Genomic DNA, 25,087 nt, shown 5'->3' with positions numbered 1-25,087 from the left:
TTGAATCAATTTTAAAAGAGAAAGGAACAGCCTTTGTCATCTCCTCCTGAGTTGGCGCGTCGACGCACAGGGTGCGCCAGCTCGTGGACAATGATATTCTTTTTATCTTTCTGTATATACATGTATAAGAAATATATATATTATATATTTTATTTTATAAAAAATAATTCTGAAAAAATTAGAATTTTTTCTGAAGCATATACTGGCTAGTTTCAAGTTAAAACGCGTTAATAGTACCGGTTTGTAAAGAAGAATTAAAAAAATATTTTAATTAACAATCTAAAACATTTTTGTTCATCCTCTTAATCTATCCTTGGAAATTAAATCCAATGGATAGAATGAATCTGATAGTTGAGCGAAAGTGCAATCATCCACGAGCATCGATCGTCATTAATCGTTAAACACGTGTTACCGGTCCGAATCCTTTTTTGTCTCATCGTCGAATAATCCTCATCGTCAAGAGAGAGACGGAGATCCGAGTCGTCTTAATTAACCGATAGGATATCAAGCTGAAGAACCGGAATCGACGTCGGTCACGGAATCCCGCGAGTGAAACAAGACACGTATGACGCGAAGTTAATTTATTATCGAGAATTAACATCCGAGGAAAGAAAAAATTGGCTGTCACCACGTAATTTGTAATTTACAGATCGACTGTGAATAATCTCGGGCTGAAATGGAGCCGAAATACGTAATCTGCGGCTGTCCCGAACTGCACTCGAGCAACGCGAAAAAATGTCAAGAAGTAGATGCAAATCGTACGATAGAGAAATTGCGACAACTCGTATCGGATCCTGTCACCAGCGATCATGTCGAGCGGATATCGCGACTCCTGTGCCATTATCTACGCGAGATCGGCGACGACGGCTACGTATCCTTTCATCTATCGATTTTATCGACGTATTGAAAAGTAGAAAAAAAATTAAATCAAATTGTTTATCTCGTTAAAAAAATGCATGTCAATATTGCACTCGCTTTATGCAATTAAAAAATGTGCAGTTGATTAAAATATTGTTAAGATTTTTGTTAAAATTAATCAAATGACCATATTGATTAAAAGATATCGTTCAATGATATCTTTAATTATACGATGTGATAGCTTTTCGGTAATTAAAAGATAAAATCTTTTAATAAAGATACTGTTTAAATTTAAGTGAGAAGATTTAGCGAAAATTTCTCATTACTATTGCTCTTGTTTTCATTTCATTCGCCTTAATGAAATGCATTTATTAGTCGCTTGCGCTACATACCTCGATTCTTCCGACATGTTTTCAAGAGCGCGTTCCTTAAAGACACCTTTCAGCCAGTCAAGCATCTGCCATCCGTAATGAAGGTGCTAGAATTTCTAGCCTGGAAGTCCAGAGAAGTCAGTGACTATCGGGTGCATCTGGACCGGATGCTGCGCTTGTGCAATCGACCGCCTTTGCTGGAACGTACTTCCGAGAGTCTCGTCAGCTTCGTCATAATGGAGCACTATTTCACGACCCTGGGATATCTTCTGATAATCTTGCCCAACGAAGAAGATATTCAGCTGATCCACGAAGCTCTCGATTGCTTATTAATCGAAAGAACGAAAGTGACGCACGTCGCAGCGACGAAGTTGGATCTTCGTCGACGAGCTATGGAGAATTCCAAATTGCCGATCATCATCGTGCAATTGCTCGAGGCTGCGTTGACGAGAATGTACCCGAAGATCTTGGAACTGACCTTCGTACTTGCCTCGGTCTCTTCTCAATGCTGTGAGTAATTTAAAAATCAATTTAAATGAGATCGATTTTTTATTTTATTTTTATTTTTTATTGCATTTTAATATAGAACATTTTTAATTTAATTTAATTTTATATATAATTCTGTCAATTTGATTTTTTTTAATGTTGATAAAATATTTGAATTAGCAAAGTGCATTTTATAGTTTGTTGAATATAAAAAGAATAAAATATTTATATATAAATAAATATTTATATAGAATAAAATTTGAATAAATTAGAAATGTGCTGTCAGAAAATGTTTTCATCCTCGGTAATAAAAGGCTTTATATTATATTGTCGAAAATGTTATGTTGAAAATTAATTGAATTAATTAAATTAATAAATTCTGAGCATTGAATTTAATAATTGAATTAATTCAATTAATTTTCAACATAACATTTTCGACAATATAATATAAAGCCTTTCATTACCGAGGATGAAAACATTTTCTGGCGGCACATTTCTAATTTATTCAAATTTTATTTCAAATAAATAAATGCTTTGAAACCCTCATCTATTTCCAAATAAAGGTTACAGAATGCTGGAAGCCGGTATACTAAATACGCTACTCACCAGAATGGATCTTCCTTACGGAACGCAGCTGCACTGTACCAGACCTCTGGACTTGCCGATCGAAGGAGAGGAATATCCAAGGGACACCATACTCCTGAAAATGAAATTGTTGTGGAGTCTCATGAGATCGGTGTTATCTTCGAAAAAGCTGCCGGAGAACCTGAAGAATCTCTCTTCGCCCAAGCAATGCGCCATGTGGTATTACTTATTTATAATAAGCGAATTAAAATTAAATCTAATCACAAAAGTACATTTCTTTATTTCTCTTAAAGCTTGGATATTATTTATTAATTATTTAGATGTTAATAATAATTAATAAATAATTCCAGGCTTTAAGAAATAAAAAAGGTATATTATTTTTTATATTGCTCAAAGATATAAATTATTCGCATATTTATTTCGGGTATGAAATGTGTGATTTTTGACGCAGTACAGGGGCTTAAGATATTCCTTCAAGCGGCAGATACTTTACAGCCGACATTGCGCTGTAAATCTGAAAATCAGAAACGATATCGCCGCTTTGATCCTCGCTGGGATCGTGGCTCTGCCATCGTGGAATCTCATCAGCAGCGGTATCGCGGATGATATCGTCAATCTTTTACCCGCGATCGAATCTGGGACCATTAAGATATGGACGGAGGTTGTCAAGTTATCTGACAGTGACGAGGATATCTTTTTCAAGAGAATCCTGCTGATGATCATCGCATATCTCGCCGATATCGACATTTATGTTTTCGTAAGTTATCGATTTTACACGATTTCATAATAAACAAAATACACAGTGAATGCGATAAAAATTTTGTTTTGCTGTCAAAGTTTATTACGTCTTAATATTATCTTTAACATTAGTTATTCGTAAATTTTGAGATTGAAAAAACTCTTTAATCCGTTAGGTAATGAAGAAAATGATGATTATGCCGGTTGTCCTTCGAATCATTAAAGCCTACATGAGCAGTGCAAAGAATATATCGTTGATCATTTTGGAGCACGCGTTTTATATCTTGTCATTGTTAGCGCCACGAATGACGGCGGAATTTGTAAAATGCAAAAGCACACTCACGTAAAAAAGAAAAAAGAAAAATAAATGAGGATTTAATATACAGTAAAATAAATTATAGACTTCTGTACCTGCAGATTATTGGCGATGCTTGATCGAGTTTTGAATACGGAATTCGACGAGCACCTTGCCATGATTGTTGCGAAAACAATCTGCTCGATAACTCTGCAAGACAAAGCTCTTCTGCTGGAGGATTTCCGGAGATTGCAAATGATACCATTGTTAATTAGTAAGAGATAAAATATTATATTATATAATTGTCACAAAAATGTTTTCAACTTTTTACAGTTACCTTTAATGGAATATTTTATATATGAAACATATATAAAAAATTAAAAGAATTTATATTTTTTCTTTTTCGGATTTTAGGATTAATTAATAATATACTGAATTTAAATAAGTTTACAACGATGAGGCAACGAATCTTAACGTTGCTGCTGATCGCCTTAGAGAATCTCATGAAAAAACAGACATCTGTTCAGCAAATGTATGGAAAGCGAAGCGTTGATCTCGTCATGGAAATCTTCTCAAAGTGTTTGTATAAAGAAAACGAGACTTTCCAAATGGATCAACGGTAATACATGGCATGTAATTTATATATAAATATTTTATCCTTTTCATATTCAACAAATTATAAAATGCACTTTGCTAATTCAAATATTTTATCAACATAAAAAAAAATCGAATTGACAGAATTATATATAAAATTAAATTAAATTAAAAATGTTCTATATTAAAATGCAATAAAAATAAAATAAAAAATAGACGAGAAAAATAAAATAATAAATAAACTTCTTGTAACATTTCTCATTTTTTTTCGACAGACTTTTGTTAGCGATAGGCTCTTACGTTTGGGAATGCGTGGCACGATGTCCCACGAATCTTCAAATGTTCCTCAAGAACGGTGGATTGTATTCTATGATGGACATCGTCGAGATCACGAACTATCCCGTGAGATGTTTGTATCTTGGTGCACTCACCGATATATGCGATTGCACTTTTTGCGGGCCATGTCTCTGTACTTGGAGAGGCGCCGATAAGAAGATGGGATTGATGTCTTTGCTCACAATCGTCTGGCGAGAGGAAGAGGACAGAATCGGCATCAAAAGACGTACTGACGGCTCGATAACAGGTACAATTTCGCGAATTAAATTAATTTAACTTATATGAATTAATTAAAAATTAATTTAACTTAATTTCTTTTTCGATCTTTTTCTAGACAGAGCGGTTAAAATTTTTGATAACAGAAAGTTTAGTTCAATATACTTGAAAAGTGCACAACTATAGAATTTTTTGAATATATTTTTACAAGAACTAATTTAAATAACAACTTCCTCTTATATTTTTATAATTATATTAATTCTCGTTTTCGCAATTTCAGATATTGAATTGCCTCAAATGGGCACTAAGCAATGGATGGATACTTATCATTCAGAGGTTACAGCAGATGCTAGCCCTACTATAATCGACATGATTGGTTCAGTGCGATCAAAAATTTTTAGTATTCTAAAAATCATCGAGAGAGATGGCGATAGATACGAAATTGCTAAGAAGCATTACAAGATTCTGCTTCACGAATTGCCAATAAAAGATCGCGTAAAATTAATTATCTTCAATGAATGATCAGACAAAGACTCGTTTCTTAAAAATAAAAAAAAAATAAAAACAACAATAATGTCAAATTAATTCGCTTTAAATAAATCACCGAGAAAAAGCAGATAAATTTCTAATAAGAAAGAAGTACAAGTACAATCATATCAGTAGTCATACATTTTCTTAAATTTCAATTTTTGATATGAAATATAGCAAGATACGAGTCGTCTGTCTCCGATTTTTAATGAAAGTAACGTCACATCTTTATTCAATAACGAACCGATCAAGTTCCTTTTTTCAGGTAACTTTATGCTGCATCGACATGTATTTGCGATTAAAGCTGGGTCAAATGTGGATGGAGCTGAGTAGATACCTGGAGCATGCAGGAATTACGCCATTAATCGTGGACGCGCATCTGATCGCTCACATGGTGCAGTGGCATCGTTCCTGGGGTATACTGATCGAGGAGCGCCAGAAGAAGCTGCTCGCGGCCGTCAAGCTTGCGGATGAGACGGCGGAGATGGACGAGCTTGTGAGGATACGCGACTCCAAGCTAGCGCCGTCCTTGGACGCATTGAACGAGATCGATCGTATCCGTCGTACGGCCGATCGATCGTACATGCTGCGTAAGAAGGATCAGCAGAGACGACAAATTAATGCTGCCTTGTCATTTCCACGTGATGCCGATACTGAACGATGTCACCGGACGTTTTTCGACAAACCGAACGTCACGGTAAAATTAACCACTGCAAGAGAGATGAAAATCATAGTGATCATGTAAAATAGATTTTTTAGATGTTAATTTTTAATTTGATAAAGAGAAGTATTAGCACTAAATATATATTACAATCATATGAGAGGTTGCATATATATAAAATAGATTTAGATTTTAATTTATTTGACAATAATAGTACTAATTACAATCATATCATATAAAAGATTCTTTATATAATATTTTAATTTTTGATAAAATAAGTATCAGTACTAATTACAATCATATAAAATATAGATTTTTTATATTTTAATTTTAACTTTTACTTGAAATAGCTTCTCCATAAAATTCTGTCTAGTATTTAAAATGTTGTTGACAAAATATAAGTTATATGCTAGAGTATAGATTTATAATATATTTTTAAGTACTTGCTGTTTTATCTGATTAAAAGATAATCGACTTAAGATATAATCGACATAACTCTTTAGAATTAAAAAAAATATATATAATTATGAGAAAATGTACAAGTAATTTAATTTAGATTTATTTCCTGTTTACGCCGTATTCTTTTTTTAGGTTACTCTCAAACAACATCAATCAATCGATAGTTCGCACCTCTGGGAATCAAGAGACGTTGTTGAGTTACTTCCGGTTTCACCTCCCGATTCATCCTGCGAAGAAATCATTTCCTCCTTCGACGCTGCTTCCGATAAATCGGATTTTTACGAATGCCAACTCGCAAAAGAGTATCTTATCGAGAAATTAAATCAATAATTCCTATATTTACGTTCTAAAATATTCACACAGACTTAAAAATTGTAATAATTAAATATTATTCTTGTTCTCGTAAGATCAAGCGAAATAATATTATCTTGCTATGATAGAGCAGTTGTCCACCTTGTCGACAAGAAAATATCATCTCTTTTGACAGTATAAATAATTAATTTGACAAACATTAATCCATTTTCTAAATAAATACGATAAAAATCTATATTATTATAAAAATATACCATATCCATCTAAATTTTATTCCCCAAAATGTAACGTTAATTATTCCACTCTCTCGTCATTTAATTTCAATAGTCTTTAAATAATAAAAAAATAATTTTCATACCAAAATTTCGCTCGAATCTCCGTTCAAATTTCGCGAGCGAAGAAGCAAGGGGCCTCTTCCGTCCTCCGGCGAGAGCGTTCATCTAGATGAAATCATCTAGAATCTAGATGCACGTTCGGAGGGTGGGAACCGCTCTCTGGCGAGTGGCGAACTTAGGCGAGCGGCTAGTGAGAGCGAGCATGTCGTTCGCGTCGCAAGCGAGTTCCGTCGTCGTCGAGACTCCGTGAACACTCCCGAGACACGTTCTAGGAGAGAAACCCACTTCGCGCCGGCTGATTTTAGAGCGGCTGACTTCACGCGCGAGGCCAACTTCACTTCGCGCGCGCGGTCAACTTTGCTTCGCGCGCGCGACCAAACTTCGCTTCGCGCGCGCGACCAACTTCACTTCGCTCGCTCGCTCCCTCGCTTCGCTGGCGTCAGTGTGTCGCGCGCCACCGCCGCGAGAACATCGCGTTACATTCGCTCCGCTATTTACGTTTCGACGTTTCTGGACGTGTATCCGCTCGAGGAGCAGCAGTGATTTTTTTCTCGCCCTGCTTGTTTCGTTTCTTTTCTCTCTTCGTTCGAGAGAGATTCCGCTCCTTGAATCTCTAGTCACCCCTTTTGCTCCGGTTTCTCCCTTCGTCATCCTTTGTCCTCCAGACTCCCCCAGGTCTTTTTTTTCCGTCCGTCGTGTGAGTTTCACGTGAAGCCCTCAAAGCGGAAAAGAGTGAGAGAGAGATCCTCATTGACGCAGCTATGGCGCGCGAAGAGGAGCGGTGGTGCTTCTTCCTTGACGGACAGAGGATCCCGATGTTCCTGGTCGTCCTGTGTGCCCTTCTGGTCGGATCCCTGACGGTGGTAGCCGAGCACGGTGAGTGTATAAATATAATGTGTGTATACAAATGTCATTCGTGTATATATGTGTGTGTTTGAGAGAGCACACCTCTCGATAACCTGTTGCGTATCACGGAGGATTCTTCTCGAAGCAGGCTCCGATTGTTCACGAGGAAGAGAAAAGGAACGAGAGAGCGAGCGAGAGAGAGAGAGAGATGTTTCTTTTTCTAGTTTCGAAAGTTTCGAGATAAAGTACTTTCAAAATCAAATTCCAACGAATATCTTCGTTCGCACTAGTTGGCGAAGGAGAAGGAAACGGAAGGTCAAAGCACGTTGTAGAAAATATCCGAGACGTCGGTAAAGAGAGAGAGAGACAGAGAGAGATAGAAAGAGATACAGGTATATGGAGGAAAAAGAGGGGGAAGAGAGAAAGGAAGTGAAAAAAAAAGGTTCGACCATTCGGGAAATCTGGTCTGGGTCTCTCTCTCTCTCTATCTCTTTTTCTCTTTACGCAATTCCCCGACGATGATTCGTTCGGAGTCATCGTCGTCGTAGAGATGCACCGATGCAACGGGACCAGGAACGCGCGTATCCCGTCTCGCCAGGAATGAGGTCGCTCGCTCGCTCGCTCGCTCGCTCATGGCCGAAGGCTCCGAGCGATTGTATACGCTAGTCTCAGCAGGGATGAGATCGACTACATAGTGACGAAAGCTTGCTGTACGAAGAGAATTTTCTCTGAGAATTTATTAGCCTGAAAATCATCCTGATCGTGAGACAATATTGGATTTTGAAAAATTTTTCTCTGATTAATATTTTTACCGCAATAAAAATATTAATACCTACCACAGTAAGATATGAAATATGTTTGATTAATTTTACTGTGTCCATAGTAAATTTAAATGGTAATCATGGGATAATATTGAAAGAATTTTTTTAAAGTTTCTCTGATTAATATTTTTACTACAATAAATAATATTAATATCTACCACAATAAGATATGAAATAATAAAAATAAAAATATGTTTGATTAATTTTATTGTGTCTATAGTAAATTTAAATGGTATCATGATAATCATGGGATAATATTGAAAGAATTTTTTTAAAGTTCCTCTGATTAATATTTTTACCACAATAAAAATATTAATATTTACCACAGTAAGATATGAAATATGTTTGATTAATTTTACTGTGTCCATAGTAAATTGAAATGGTAATCATGGGATAATATTGAAAGAATTTTTTTAAAGTTTCTCTGATTAATATTTTTACTACAATAAATAATATTAATATCTACCACAATAAGATATGAAATAATAAAAATAAAAATATGTTTGATTAATTTTATTGTGTCTATAGTAAATTTAAATGGTATCATGATAATCATGGGATAATATTGAAAGAATTTTTTTAAAGTTTCTCTGATTAATATTTTTACCACAAAAAAAATATTTATATTTACCACAGTAAGATATGAAATATGTTTGATTAATTTTACTGTGTCCATAGTAAATTTATATGGTAATCATGGGATAATATTGAAAGAATTTTTTTAAAGTTTCTCCGATTAATATTTTTACTACAATAAATAATATTAATATCTACCACAATAAGATATGAAATAATAAAAATAAAAATATGTTTGATTAATTTTATTGTGTCTATAGTAAATTTAAATGGTATCATGATAATCATGGGATAATATTGAAAGAATTTTTTTTAAGTTTCTCTGATTAATATTTTTACCACAATAAAAATATTAATATTTACCACAGTAAGATATGAAATATGTTTGATTAATTTTACTGTGTCCATAGTAAATTGAAATGGTAATCATGGGATAATATTGAAAGAATTTTTTTAAAGTTTCTCTGATTAATATTTTTACTACAATAAATAATATTAATATCTACCACAATAAGATATGAAATAATAAAAATATGTTTGATTAATTTTATTGTGTCTATAGTAAATTTAAATGGTATCATGATAATCATGGGATAATATTGAAAGAATTTTTTTAAAGTTTCTCTGATTAATATTTTTACCACAATAAAAATATTAATACCTTACCACAGTAAGATATGAAATATGTTTGATTAATTTTACTGTGTCCATAGTAAATTTAAATGGTAATCATGGGATAATATTGAAAGAATTTTTTTAAAGTTTCTCTGATTAATATTTTTACCACAAAAAAAATATTTATATTTACCACAGTAAGATATGAAATATGTTTGATTAATTTTACTGTGTCCATAGTAAATTGAAATGGTAATCATGGGATAATATTGAAAGAATTTTTTTAAAGTTTCTCTGATTAATATTTTTACCACAATAAAAATATTAATATTTACCACAGTAAGATATGAAATATGTTTGATTAATTTTACTGTGTCCATAGTAAATTTAAATGGTAATCATGGGATAATATTGAAAGAATTTTTTTAAAGTTTCTCCGATTAATATTTTTACTACAATAAATAATATTAATATCTACCACAATAAGATATGAAATAATAAAAATAAAAATATGTTTGATTAATTTTATTGTGTCTATAGTAAATTTAAATGGTATCATGATAATCATGGGATAATATTGAAAGAATTTTTTTAAAGTTTCTCTGTGATTAATATTTTTACCACAATGAAAATATTAATATTTACCACAGTAAGATATGAAATATGTTTGATTAATTTTACTATGTCCATAGTAAATTTAAATGGTAATCATGGGATAATATTGAAGGAATTTTTTTAAAGTTTCTCTGATTAATATTTTTACCACAATGAAAATATTAATATCTACCACAGTAAGATATGAAATATGTTTGATTAATTTTACTGTGTCTATAGTAAATTTAAATGATATGATAATCATGGGATAATATAGTAATGAAATAATTTTTTAAAAGTTTCTCTGATTAATACTTTTACCACAAAAAATATTAATATCTATTACAATAAGATATAAAATATGTTCGATTAATTTTACTATTATGTACATTAATAATTTTACTATGTTCATATATTAAAAAAAATTTTTTTCCTCTGATTAAAATTTACCACGATAAAAAATATTAATATTTATCACGATAAAATATAAAATATATTCGATTAAATATAAACGCGAAATAAACGACTGTTACATAGTAAAATTAATCGAACATATTTTATATCTTATTATGGTAGATATTAATATTTCTATTGTGGTAAATATTAATTAGAGAAACTCTTAAAAATTCTTCCAATACCATATTATGCTACGATTACCATAATTTTCAGGTATTTGTATTCTAAGAGAAAATTCTCTCTGTGTATAGAATATTTTATTCCTTCTGAGAGATACTTGAAAATAAAAAAAGAGATGTGACAGAGAGTTAATCATCTTGAAGATTCCATATACAATAATCGTAAAATAATAAATATTAAATCAATAAATACATATTCAATATATAATTAATAAATATATATATGTATATATATATATATATTAATATATATAATTAATTATATTAATTAATATATAGATTAGATAGATTAATTAATCAGCACTTTAAACATATTAAATAATGTTTTCTTTATCACATATTTTTATTCCTCTGAATTTGCTTAAAGATATTTTTAACCAAACATTAGTTTGCTTCTATGTCACCTTATTATTCTTTTTTTATTGTGTATCTCCTCGCGAGAAAAGACGTCCTATATTAACCGTTTCCTCTAGAACTGTATATAATATTATTCTATAGCGTCGCTTAACACGCTGTTGCCCCAAGCCCTTCGATTTAATGAGCTGTTTTTCTAGAATTGAAATTACGAGCGTCACGCGACAGCGTAATTGTCTCGTCGTTAAAATGCGTCGACCACTAATTAGAAGAATCATGCTCCTAGAATGATACTTTATATTTTTTCCTCTCTTTCTCTCCCTCTCGGATAAAATCATTGTCTATAAATGTTCTGCTGTATTAAGGTATACATATAAAGAGAAGATGGATTCTCTTGTGTGATGACTTCTTATTTATTTCTTTTTAAAGCTAATCGTCCCGATTTTCGCTAACGGTGCACAGAATTTGCGAGTGACAGTTTTCGTCCTTGTTCGAGAGAATTAAGGGTTATCTATTTTGCATCGTAAAATCGCTGCAATTTACTCGGAGTAGAATCGCTCGTGCAGCGATGATTCTCTTTTTATTATTGTCGTAACCGAGATGACGACGAGAATCGCAGGAATTACGACTATTGTCGTCGGCAAAAAAATTCCGGCGAATTGTTATTGGAATTGTTGACACTGTATCGGAATGTCAAGCGATCGTCTGTTGATGCCTATTGATATCATTCGTCGTTATTAAGCTGTATGTCGACGCTGTATAACGTATGATTTTTTAATTTCTTCGGGATAATTCAAAATCATTCGAAATTTTATTTCGTTCAAAATTGAAAAAAAAATTTAATGCAATAAAATATTTATGCGAATAAGTATTTAGTGATTCAAATTGTTTTTCTTAAATAAAAACTTTCTTAAATAAAAGTTGAACTAATTAAAAAAATTAATTTACTCAGAAATACTCGGTTTTAAAATGAAAAATTGTCAAGTCATCGTCAAGACAGAGAAAAAGCCGGCTCTGCGGTTGCATTATTCTTTTTACTGACACTTTTTCCTCACGTTGATGAACGTTGTTTAACGTCTGGACGTCAAGACATAAGCTTGAATAAATTCTTATTCTTTTTTTTTTTCGCCAGTAATCGTGTTGTTCTGCGCATGTTGTGTACGTAATTTTGTCGCTCGCAAATGGCAACTGGTATTTATAGACAAAGCCGGTCTGTCACGAACGAGAACATACGTTTTATGAGCGCAAAATTGAGGAGACTGAAAAAGTACTTTGCAAATATGAAGTTCTAGAAAAAAAATTACATAGTACGCATATATTATTATTACTCAATTCTCCACTTATTTATTCGCCTTAGCGAAATTGTTCGATCGGAAATAATTACACTAAAAAAATAAATTGTTAACTTCATTAAACCGTTCAACTAAATTACTACGTTGTTAATTGAATTAACATATATTAACATATTTAAGACAAATATATGTTTTGTTAGATTTTCAATATGTTACATTCAATTTAAATATTTCTGTATGTCCAATTAACAAAATAGTAATTCAGTTGTACGATTTAGTCAAGTTAAGAATTTTTTTTTAATGTAGACTATTTCTTTATTTTTTTCCATAAGTTGTACTTAAAAAAAAAGAACGAAACTTTCAGGCAATTATTACAATTGTTCCGTATATCTGATTGAAGAATCGATAACGGGAAAATATTTTATATGCCGTAAATTGACGCGACTGCATTCCGCGAGAATTATTGCGCGGTGCAACAAGCTGCTGCATTCATAATGCATACGTTGGCAAAGTATTTTGCAGAAATCGATGGATTAGCTCGTAATATGGCACGGCATGCCATGCATCCTCGTGTCATATCATGTACATTGCACCGGCTACCGTTACATCGAGTAAAGTTACCTTGTGTAAGGCTCAAAGCTACATTAATAAAGTGCCTCTCTCGCGTTGGATTCGTGCCGTCCACATTTTGCACAAAGAATGAAAAAAAATGTAATTTTCGAAAAATTCCATTTCACAAAAAATTGCAGATATTAAAACCGACTCTTTAAAAGTGTACAATTTAATATTGCTTTATGTCAAAATTAAATATTAGATATTGGATTTTTTCCACGCGCCGCTTTGTCAGGACGTATGAATAATTTAACGTGTTTTATGTAGAGCAAAAATATAAGCAGAGCTATAGAGGAGAGAAACAGTAATCCGTAATAAACGTAAATCCTTCCCTGTTAAGAAGCAGTGCGTCGTGTCTTTTAATAATTCAGAAGGATGTACGTGACCTCTCAGCTATCTCTGTTTTATCTCTACACACACGTTGCGCTACATACATCATATTTGATCGCTTATCCTACTCGGTTATCGCCTACAGTAGTGGACCAAGAGTCTCTATTTCAATACAGTTATCGTAAAATAAATCGAGAAATTTAGATTAGATTCTGCGACTTTCGATTTATCTATCGATACCGAAAAATTCGTATCATATGCAAATTTGAGATCAAGATATGTATATGTATATATATATTTTTTTTTCTTAGAATTTCTCCCCACAACTTAGATAACACAATCAATTTGATTTCAAGTCGATTCACTTGGACGAAAGAGAGATTACACACGGAAAGAATTTTCTTTTAGAATTTATCCTGAAAATCCTGGTAATCGTAAGACAATATATGGTATTGGAAGAATTTTATAAGAGTTTCTCCCATTAATATTTACCATAATAAAAAATATTAATTGATCGCATAAAAGTAGATCACGACGTTTCGATCATTGATTTCAGTCCTTTTCAAGTGAGCTTATATTAAATTAAATAAATTACGACCTTAAATAGAGAACTCCGCACAGAATTCCCTTCACACATATATTAAAGATTGATGTCTTTAATATGACATATTTAACACGTGTGAAAGGAATTATGTGCGGTTGTGATCTATTTAATTCAATATAAGCTCATTTGAAAAGGACCGAAATTGATGGCCGAAATGTCGTAACCTACTTTTATGTAACCATAGCCAGTTTGCTCGTATATGAATCAAAATAAATAATTTTTATCATCACATTCAAACATTTTTATTTGGAAAAATATTAATATGTACTTAGTAAAATTAATCAAACATACATATTTTAAATCTTATTGTGGTAAATATTAATATTTTTTATTTTTTATTGTTTTATGGTAAAAATATTAATCAGAGCAACTCTTAAAAAATTTTTCCAATATCCCACGATTATCATGATACCATTTAAATTTACTATGGACATAGTAAAATTAATCAAACATATTTCATATCTTATTGTGATAGATATTAATATTTTTTATTATGGTAAATATTAATCAGATATAAAATTCGATTACCATGATTTTTAGAGCAAATTCTGAGAGATAATTCTCTCTGTACATAATTTAAATTTTTCATTATTAAAAAATTAATTATATAGGATGTATCTAAACAAGTGCGAAACATTTTAAGAGATAATTCTTTGTCGAAAATTATAAATTATACTCTTATATCCCTAAAAAAATAAGTTTTTTATCTTCAAATTTCAAATTTAAAAAATGAGACGGAAAATATCCACACCAAGGTTTATTTTTTAAATTTGTTTGAAAGAGAAACAAAATAAAAACTTAATTTTTCTCCTCCTCAAGAAGGAATATATTTATAATATGTAAGAAATCTTTATTATAATTTTCGACAAAGAATTAATATCAAGTATTAATACTTATCACAATAAAATATGTACATAGTAAAAATATTTTTATCGTGGTAAATATTAATCAGAGAAACGCTTATAAAATTCTTCCAATACCATATATTGTTTCACGATTACATGATTTCCAGGGTAATAAATTTTAAGAGAAAATTCTCTCTGTGCATTTAAAATTCATTAAGAAAGATGAAGCTTCTATATTTTTATCATTTAATATTTACTCGGCCGACACCCTGTAGAGCCTCGGCAACAGCACGGTTCCAATTTGTGCCGGTGACTTGACTCACGCGAGGCTGCTGCTTAATTCGCGAGATTAATTTCAACGAGTGCGCGTCCCGACATTTACAACCCTGTATCGAGTATTACGGTCGCGCAGACTCGAGCGAGATTCGCTTTTACGTATCGTAAAGATGAACAGCGAGAACACGGAGGAAATTGCGATTTAGAGCGGGTATTAAAAAGAAGAAAAAAAAAAAATAATAAAGAAATAAAATCGCGCGTCAGCCATTTGTGACGTTTTGCCTCGTAACACTTAACTTGTTTACAGGCGCGAGACACAAGCCTCGTCCAGCTGAGCGCGTAATTAGATTTCGCGTAATTCCGCAGCGGCTAGCGCGTTTCAATTCCGCCGAGGAAAAGCGCGCTCCTCCGTGAAAGACGAACGAGGCTAACCGCGACCCTTAATTCTGGCAATTTTCCATTAAATTGAATTTTAATTGCAAAAATCCGCACAAAACGAGCGATTTTGTATAATTTTTAAAACTATGGAATTTTTAAGAAATTAATAAATTTATAAATATATATGCAAATTATATATTTGGAAAAAATAATAGTAAAAAGTCAGGGAATCTTTTTCATTGAGTCTGCTGGACACCCTGATATTAAAAAAAAAATTATTGATTCGACTAAATATATTTATTTTAATATATTAATTTAGTCATTTTTTCAGTGCGGTCAATTACAATATAAAAAAAATTGTGCAAAGAGGTAAAATTAATAAATTTATTTATTTCATAAATAATAAATTTTATGAATCGATTTATTTTTAATTAATTTAATCATATATGTAATTAATATAATTAGTAATTGCCGAGCTTAAAATTTACGACGAAAAACATGTTGATTTTTGAAAGATTTTTTCAAATAATTTTCAAGCCTTTATAATATTATTTCTGACATTTAAAGATCGATTATTAATCCTGGAAAAACTGTTGTTTTTCCGAGAAAACTAGTTTCCTCGGAAAGAGTGCTCTCTAGGCTGGATTTATTATTCTTTCTTGCGCAAAGTTATAAGGAGGGAGAAGCGGAATACAAATCGCGTTCAGGAATGTGAATATCCGCGGACGGACTTTTACGTCATTCGATATCCTCGCGAAGCTAAGCGCGGAAACGTTCTCAGCGCGAAGTGTAGAAATTTGTCCTCGTAACACTTAGTTAGCTTAGTTCGCATGCATAATCTCGGCTCTTCCAGTATAAACGCGTCCGCGCGATTAAATTTGACGTAACAGCACGTTCGAGATATGTTTTGGTCAGCAACAGGAGAAAAGAAATATGGATGACGAAAAAAAAAAAATTTAGCAGGAGTTACGAAAGTTTTACGCTGCCAATTATTTCGCTTTCCAGCAACATTGCTGGTTCTGTCTTACTTTTTCGTTTACATTACGTATATGTAAGTTGCGTTTTTATGCGTCTTATTAGATTCCTCTCTAAGGTTTCTCCTAACCACATGACTTGACAATCGTGGTTATTTTTTTCCAACTTATCATGCACATAAATTGTGGAAACATTAATTATGGAAACATTATTTATATGTTTATGATTACGATGTAAATGTGTGAAGTGGTTTTTTCTAACGTTATTTTCATATGAAGCACAGTACGAAAAGCTAAGTTGAAATGAAAGAAGAAAGATGTGTGTCAATTATCTTCTAATTATAAAAAATAATAAAAACGCAATAAAAAAAGTTTAAAACTAAAGTTTTCGAATGATAGATAGTAATAAAATATATCAAGAACATTAGCAGAATTTTCGATATCCTAATATAGGTAATATTAATTATAAATAATATTGAAAATAAAGGGAAAAAATGTAAAAAAGTAGAGCAAATCTTGACATGTGTATTTATTGAGAAATATATAAAATTATTCTAATTTTTAATAAATAAAAATGTAGAAAGCTTCGAAAAAAAATAACACAATAAGGTATTTGCTCCATCAAGTAAAATTTTTCGGAGTATCGCGCTATCAACATCGCACTCACAATCAGTCGCGTTTTTCGAGCAAAATAAATTTCAAAAAAATTTCGCGATTTTTTCGCATCGCGGAAATTCCTCTACGAAAAATTTCAACGTCATCGCGGAGGAATTCTGTTTACTATTACGCGTTACTACTATCGGCGCGCTTTCGCCGTCGCCGAGAGGAAGAAGAAAGTTCTTATCATCGCCCATCGATTTGCCTCCTTTCTGCATACATTTTGCCGGCGTTCGCGGGGGAGCGAAATAAAACCGTACGATGCCGCTTCTGTCCACGTCACTTGCGGACTCGTGGCGAATGGGACGAGCGTATGTGTGTGTATACGTCGACAGCTCATCCATGAGTCATGGCTTTTGTCATATTTCCATCGACGTAGAAAGTTCAACGCACTCTCCTCGCTCGCCGTTACACACCTTTCATGCGCAGCCTGGGCTTCAGATCGCTCTATTTTCGCTGACGCGGCGCTGACGTTTCGCCGGACTTACACTCGGAATCGGCCTCGTTTGCGTCGCGGAAGAAGCGAACGAGTCAGCGTCCCCCCATCGGGATCGATAGTCCCGATAGAAACTGCTAGACGTTATTATCGAAGGAAACGGAAGAGGGAGGAAGAAAGGGGTGCATTTTACCCCTTTGCATAATTTTTTTATATCAGTGTCCAGCAGACTCGAGGAAAAAAATTCCCTGACTTTTTCAGATTTTCCAAGACCAGAAATTTATTTTTTCCCTGACTTTTTAGTATTATTTTTTTCAAATATATAATTTGCAGGAAAGAGGGAGAAAGAATAAGTGTGCACTTTTTGCGGAAAAGTGTAGAGACAGAAAGGGGTGCATTTTACCCCTTCGCATAATTTTTTTATATCAGAGTGTCCAGCAGACTCGAGGAAAAAAATTCCCTGACTTTTTCAGATTTTCCAAGACCAGAAATTTATTTTTTCCCTGACTTTTTAGTATTATTTTTTCCAAATATATAATTTGCAGGAAAGAGGGAGAAAGAATAAGTGTGCACTTTTTGCGGAAAAGTGTAGAGACAGAAGAGGGTGCATTTTACCCCTTCGTACAATTTTTTTATATCAGTGTCCAGTAGACTCGATGAAAAAAATTCCCTGACTTTTTCAGATTTTCCAAGCAGACTAGAAATTATTTTTTCCCTGACTTTTTAGTATTATTTTTTTCAAATATATAATTTGCAGGAAAGAGGGAGAAAGAATAAGTGTGCACTTTTTGCGGAAAAGTGTAGAGACAGAAAGGGGTGCATTTTACCCCTTCGCATAATTTTTTTATATCAGAGTGTCCAGCAGACTCGAGGAAAAAAATTCCCTGACTTTTTCAGATTTTCCAAGACCAGAAATTTATTTTTTCCCTGACTTTTTAGTATTATTTTTTCCAAATATATAATTTGCAGGAACAAGGGAGAAAGAAGAGGTGTGCACTTTTTGCGGAAAAGTGTAGAGACAGAAGAGAGTGCATTTTACCCCTTCGTACAATTTTTTTATATCAGAGTGTCCAGTAGACTCGATGAAAAAAATTCCCCGACTTTTTCAGATTTTCCAAGACCAGAAATTTATTTTTTCCCTGACTTTTTAGTATTATTTTTTCCAAATATATAATTTGCAGGAAAGAGGGAGAAAGAATAAGTGTGCACTTTTTGCGGAAAAGTGTAGAGACAGAAAGGGGTGCATTTTACCCCTTCGTACAATTTTTTTATATCAGTGTCCAGTAGACTCGAGGAAAAAAATTCCCTGACTTTTTCAGATTTTCCAAGAAATTTATTTTTTCCCTGACTTTTTAGTATTATTTTTTCCAAATATATAATTTGCAGGAAAGAGGGAGAAAGAAGAGGTGTGCACTTTTTGCGGAAAAGTGTAGAGACAGAAAGGGGTGCATTTTACCCCTTCGTACAATTTTTTTATATCAGTGTCCAGTAGACTCGATGAAAAAAATTCCCTGACTTTTTCAGATTTTCCAAGCAGACTAGAAATTAATTTTTCCCTGACTTTTTAGTATTATTTTTTCCAAATATATAATTTACATATATCTATATGATAAATAATTAAATGTTAAATCATGAAATCCTTGAATCCACAGAAAACTAGCGTGCTGGGAGCCAAGAAAAAGTTTATATTTATTTAATAAAAAATTTCAAATTATTGAGACAAATATAGAATAATGTGAAAAATCCAGATAAATAGTAAAATTTCCTGACTTTTCCCTGACAATTCCAGATTTATAAAATTCCCTGACAATGCCTGGTTTTTCAGATTTCCCTGACCGCTAGACACTCTATATATTCTGTAAAAGGCACAAAGATATTATTTAACACTCCTGATTCAATTTTTACGTAAAGAGAAATCTAGGAAATATATGTAGAAACTTGCACGTGTATATAAAAGGTTTTCTGAACTTGCGTCATGTCATAAATCTTGTTGAGTAAAAGTTCTGTAAGAGATTTGCTCTTTTTCTCTGATTAGTATATTTATTTATTTTATTGCCTTATCTCTCTCACAATTGTCATTAAATAAATATTTTATTCAACAGGTCTTTAACATACATCATTATGTCCTAACATTTTAATTTTATCTTTAAAAAGATAACAAAATTAAAATTAATAAAGTTAACAACGATCCTTCAAAAGAAACATAGATCGAAATATTCTTGTACGAAGTAGCTTTTTATAGACTCTTTTTCACGTATCGGCTTTCACCTCTTTTTCTCTTCTTGAGACTTTAATTGTATATTTAATCTCGTACTAGGTATTTAATCGCACGTCTGAGTATAATGGATTTCGAGAAACATTAATGAATAGTAAATGCATAGAATTTGAAATGACGTTTATCTGAATGCATATATTTACACGTATTTAAAAGATAATTTCGGAGTAAAAAAAATTCCGAAGCGTCTAAAGGAAGAGTCGCACATCCGTGACAATGCAATATTCGAATGCACATATGCACGTATCCTACCCTATTCTACCGTAACAATATCGTGACATTTTGTACCTTTGGACATAAATAGCGCATGTCTGTATATGCATTTCCCTTCTCCTTTTGCGATAACAATGTTTAATATAAACACACACGAGTGTACCGAAAGAATATCACTTTGATTAAAGTGTTTAAACACTCGATTCCTGATAACGCGTTCCTCTCACTCTCTCTTTCTTTCTCGTTGATATTGATAACGTACAGTGCAAATTTTCGGCTCCCGATAACAAAGAGCATGAATTAAATCCTCTCCGTATGACGCGAATTCCCGATAATTAAATTTAATCACAAGGCACATCTGTCATTTGTGCTCATCGTTCAATCCTCGACCTATCATTACTGCACATTTTTTAAAAGGGATATTACGTTATTCAAACACGCGAAGATTAAATTTTAGTTGTTTAAATTTAAAAAAAAAATAATAATTTTTAATTTAATTTATTATTTCGATTTTATTATATATTATTTTAATTTTGATTTAATTTAAAAAAAAAAAATTAAATATAAAAATTTTTAAACAGAAAAAAATTATAGGAAGAATTTTGTAAGAGATTCTTTGATTAACTATTTACCATAAAAATATCACAATAAAATATAAAATGAGTTCAATTAATTTTTATATATGTACATATTAATATTTTTTAAGAAGAAAGAGGGAAATAGAGCGCGATAAATAATATTTAGAAGCCGTTTTCAGGCCTTATTCGGGAATAACGCGCCTTGTGTCGATGCGATGGTCGTTAACTCCCTTTATTGCACTCACTTTTATGGGAGGGAGGACACGCATATTGCATATGCATATTGCCCTCGCAACAGACGAAGATGCGTACACTCGTCCGCATATCCGTATCCGGTTTCGGTAATGTGCATCGTCGTTCGATATATCGCATATAAACACGTATAATGTGACATGATAATCTGTAATCTATAATATACCAAATCATCAAACGTGACTGTGTTGTTATAAACATATATGGTTCTATAAAATTATTAGAGTGCATAAATAGTATAAAAATAGAATTATCATATATATATTCGTGTCACATCACTTGTAATATTTTATTATACACATAGAGAATTTTCTTTTAGAATCTTACCTGAAAATCAGTTATAATTTTATAAGAATTTCTCTGATTAAATGTTTACTACAATAAAAAATATTAATACGTATAGAGTAAAATTAATCGAACATATTTTATATTTTATTGATAGATATTTAAAATATTTAATAAAATATTTATAATAAACAATAGTTTTATAATAATTTATTTTATATTTTTATTTATTATTATAAAATTTATATTCAAAAAGTTTGTTTTTTTAGAGATTACGTCAAGTGTATTTTTATTAAATATCTTTTTAAAGAAGCAACTAATATATGTACGGGAAAAATTTAATTGAACAAAGTAACTATTTTTTAAAATTATTAATTATTTTTGACGTCGTTTTATACACTCATATCGATAAAAAATATTAAACACATTTTATATTTTATTGATAGATATTTTTTATTACGGTAAATATCGATAAAAAATATTAAACACATTTTATATTTTATTGAGAGATATTTTTTATTATGGTAAATATTTAATCAAAGAAACTCTTATAAAATTCTTCCAATATTGTCTCACGATTATCATGATTTTCAGAGTAAAATTCTAAAAGAAATTCTGTCCGTGTAGAGTTAAAATCAAGTTCGTGACAAGTTCTGTATATTATATGATGTGCACAGAATAATGCTATTACAATGTGTCTATTGTATTTATGTATATGAATAGTTCGAATGGTGCAGTTGTGCGACAGACCGTCTTAAATCGCTCTTCCTTATTAAGTAAACTTATATTTCTCTCTTCTTATCCCACATACTCATTGAATATGTAGATTATTAAGACGATGGCGCCACGCGCGTCTGTCTTATCAAATGACTTCGCTTAATGAGAGATATCTTTAATGCGCTTTGCTAGACTATCGTTATCTCAAATGCGCCGCGAGCTACAAAATAGCTTCCCGTATATATTTGTAATTGCATCTCCTGTGAAAAATATTTAACTCTTATCTGCGGTTAATAATCTGCAATTTAATTGCATAAAAAAAAAGTTCATATATTTTTCATTCTATTAATATAAATATACAAGATATTTTCATCAAGAGAAGGAAAAAGAAAAAGACGTTGATGAAAATTAAAATTCAATGGATTTCATGTCTCCACCTCTAAATATGGATTTTAATTTATAATAAGGGAAAGAGACATATATAGTAATATAATATATATATATATATATATATATATTAATAATACAATATAATATACATATATACATTAAAAATAATATATATATTAATAAGAAATAATGTAATATATATATATATATATATATATATATATATATATATATTAATTCGCAAATTCGAAGTTACGTTCGAAAAAAAAAATTACGCGAGCGCGCGTGCGATTGTAATTGGTTTCTAAAATTAACGAGCGCAATGAAAAGCGGCGTCTAGGGAGGATATGTGTGCCGGAGAAATTTTGTGAAGAGAAAAGGGTGCGGGGACACACATAACCGGACACCCACGTGGCCCATTTTATACGGTCATTAAGTCGTCCGCCTTGTGTGAACGACTCTACCGATTAAGCTTGATTGGTCCGTGCCTCTTTCGTGCACGGACGTATATATACATGTTCGTTCGTAAACCATAATTATTCGTCGTCCGATTCGGAAAGTAAACGCGTTTTTTATTTTTTTTATTTTTTTTCCAATTAGTACTTCGGAATTGGGCGTAATAAACGGAGACATTAATTTATGCAAATATATATATATATGTATCATTATGTCATAATCATGATATTTTTTCGCGGTCTTTGCCAATCAAACTTTGCGTGTTAAATAAATTGGAAAATAAATTACAAAATCAAGTATAAGAATCTGAGATTGTGGAATATCCACAAGAGATAGAACAGTGACATTCCATAAGATTTATTTAAGATTTATCTACACTGCAAAAAAAAATTTGTTAACTGGATTAAACCTTTCAACTAAATTACTATTTTATTAATTGAACAGATATTAGTATTTAAGACAAATATGCATTTTGTTAGATTTAATAGTAATGTTATATTTAATTTAAATATTTTTATATGTTCAATTAGTAAAATAATATTTAGTTGAAAGGTTTAGTCAAGATTATTACAAATTTTTTTATCCATTGTATATTTGCTGGAATCAGGACCAAAACGTACGAAATAAATAATATTTAATAAAAAAGAAAAAAAATTTTTGACTCTTAATTAGTCCGCTCCTCTATTGCTTGTATAAATAATTTTTAAATTTAGAAATGTCAAAATATTCGAAATGTCAAAATGAAGACTTTTGTCGGGCTTGCGTTATTTGTACCTAATAATTATCGCGACTGGTGAGAATATGTCGTATATCGAGTTTTTCACTTTCGAAAGCGCGGATATATAATAAAAGGGTTAAGGCCGATTAGAAGGCGATTCGCTCAAACGTAAGAGAATGCAGCCGCGGGCGTGAAATGACGGGTTCGTTGCACTCGGAGGCGAGTCGCGGACGCGTAAGATCGTCATCTTTACGAGCGCGCGTGCGTGTACACACGCGTGTGCTCTTCGAGTCACGCGTAGGTGGTAGCCGTCGCGTGCGTCGTTTTACGCCGGAAGCGTGTCGCTCTTGCATATGATATCGTATAGGGCCCATCCCTTCGCGAATGTTCCCGCCGACAATTTATCGCCGTCGCGTTTACGTTGAGAATCACTCCGAGAGCTTATTGTGCGTGTGTTTACGTTAAAATAATATACGAACTTGCCCGTCTTTTCGCCGCCAAATATTTCAGCAACCCTCTGCCAGGTTTACAATAAGACGTTTTAGCTGTTAAGTATTTTTCTTTACGTTAAAATATTATAGCGACGTGTTTTTACAAACATTTCAGTCTTTTTCTAAAATATATATTATTTCTTTTTTTATTCTGTTATTATTTTCGATAATTGTCCGATCAAAGTCTTCATTTTGGCATTTCAAACATTTTGACATTTCTAGCATTTTGACATTTCGAGCCATTTTAAGATTTTTAGATTCAAGAATATATATATAATTATATATAAAAATGAACATATTTCACAATATAATTTTCCGATTATATGTATAATTATATAATTATTTGTATATAATTATATATAAAAAAATTTTTCCTGGCTCTTCATTTTGGCATTTCAAACATTTTGACATTTCGAGCCATTTTAACATTTTTAGATTCAAGAATAATTAATATATTTATTGACTATTATATTATTTTTATTATTTGCTATATGATTTATTTTGAAATAAAATTCCTTAATTACCCTGCTTTACAATGATATTCAATTCGCGTGAAAATGACAAATATCTTGCGGAGTATAGGATTGAATGGAATCCCTTGGAGGAGAAACGAACGATGCAATAATAATGCAGAGTTGTGTGCTCACTCGACGAGCATGCTAAGCGATATCGCGAGTCACGACCGGGAATGACAAATAATCCGACGGCTTCCTCGTTAATTATTATATCGGCGTCCTTTGACATCTGCAACCGATAGGACCAAGGAGGTCAAATAAGCGGCTCCGGCGCCGCGCGCGACTTGCTCAGGCTATTCTTGCTTGGCTCCGATACAGACTATTAGCTCAATTCATTCCCGACGTTAGTGAATTGCATCCGAGAGCAGATGCGTGGCGTTAAGAATAGATCGCGCGTATCGTAGCTCGGAAATAAAATAACTGTGGGGAAAATATTTTGACTTGGACTTAAATTATGCCCGACACAACAGAAAATATCGAGATTAAATTTCACATAAATCTCAGTCTATAGGAAAATATAGTAGAATATTAGAACAAAATAATTCATAAAGTATATTATAGTAATATATAAAAAAATT

General features: G+C 32.0%; 3 protein-coding genes across 4 annotated transcripts in view; 2 read left to right on the top strand and 1 right to left on the bottom strand.

Annotated features, from left to right (window-relative positions):
- stan (protocadherin-like wing polarity protein stan) overlaps positions 1 to 3,572 on the bottom strand; it is a 41,115-nt gene extending 37,543 nt beyond the window's left edge. Inside the window, 3 exon segments of the mRNA XM_029301714.2 lie at positions 1,251 to 1,737; positions 2,322 to 2,415; positions 3,450 to 3,572. The gene's annotated coding sequence lies outside the window, so the exon portion shown is untranslated.
- On the top strand, positions 677 to 6,484 carry LOC114930001 (cilia- and flagella-associated protein 69-like). Its single transcript, XM_085489717.1, has 11 exons — positions 677 to 871; positions 1,304 to 1,739; positions 2,279 to 2,519; positions 2,757 to 3,057; positions 3,215 to 3,381; positions 3,456 to 3,607; positions 3,748 to 3,952; positions 4,203 to 4,510; positions 4,760 to 4,974; positions 5,273 to 5,704; positions 6,260 to 6,484. The coding sequence occupies exons 1-11, from the start codon at positions 677 to 679 to the stop codon at positions 6,455 to 6,457; spliced, it is 2,850 nt and encodes a 949-aa protein (XP_085345843.1). The 3' UTR covers positions 6,458 to 6,484.
- Positions 6,485 to 6,963: 479 nt separating this feature from the next.
- Positions 6,964 to 25,087, top strand: part of l(1)G0289 (plexin domain containing lethal (1) G0289) — a 42,652-nt gene continuing 24,528 nt past the window's right edge. For both annotated transcript variants that reach the window (XM_029301719.2, XM_029301718.2), the window contains exon 1: positions 6,964 to 7,650. In XM_029301719.2, the coding sequence (XP_029157552.2) occupies positions 7,536 to 7,650 (115 nt within the window). In that variant the 5' untranslated portion in view covers positions 6,964 to 7,535. The remainder of the gene's footprint in view (positions 7,651 to 25,087) is intronic.

The sequence above is a fragment of the Nylanderia fulva genome, unplaced genomic scaffold (assembly GCF_048542155.1).
Source record: "Nylanderia fulva isolate GAGA-0341 unplaced genomic scaffold, ASM4854215v1 Scaffold9, whole genome shotgun sequence".
Taxonomy (NCBI): Eukaryota; Metazoa; Arthropoda; class Insecta; order Hymenoptera; family Formicidae; genus Nylanderia; species Nylanderia fulva.
This window is presented reverse-complemented; position numbering and strand designations above follow the sequence as displayed.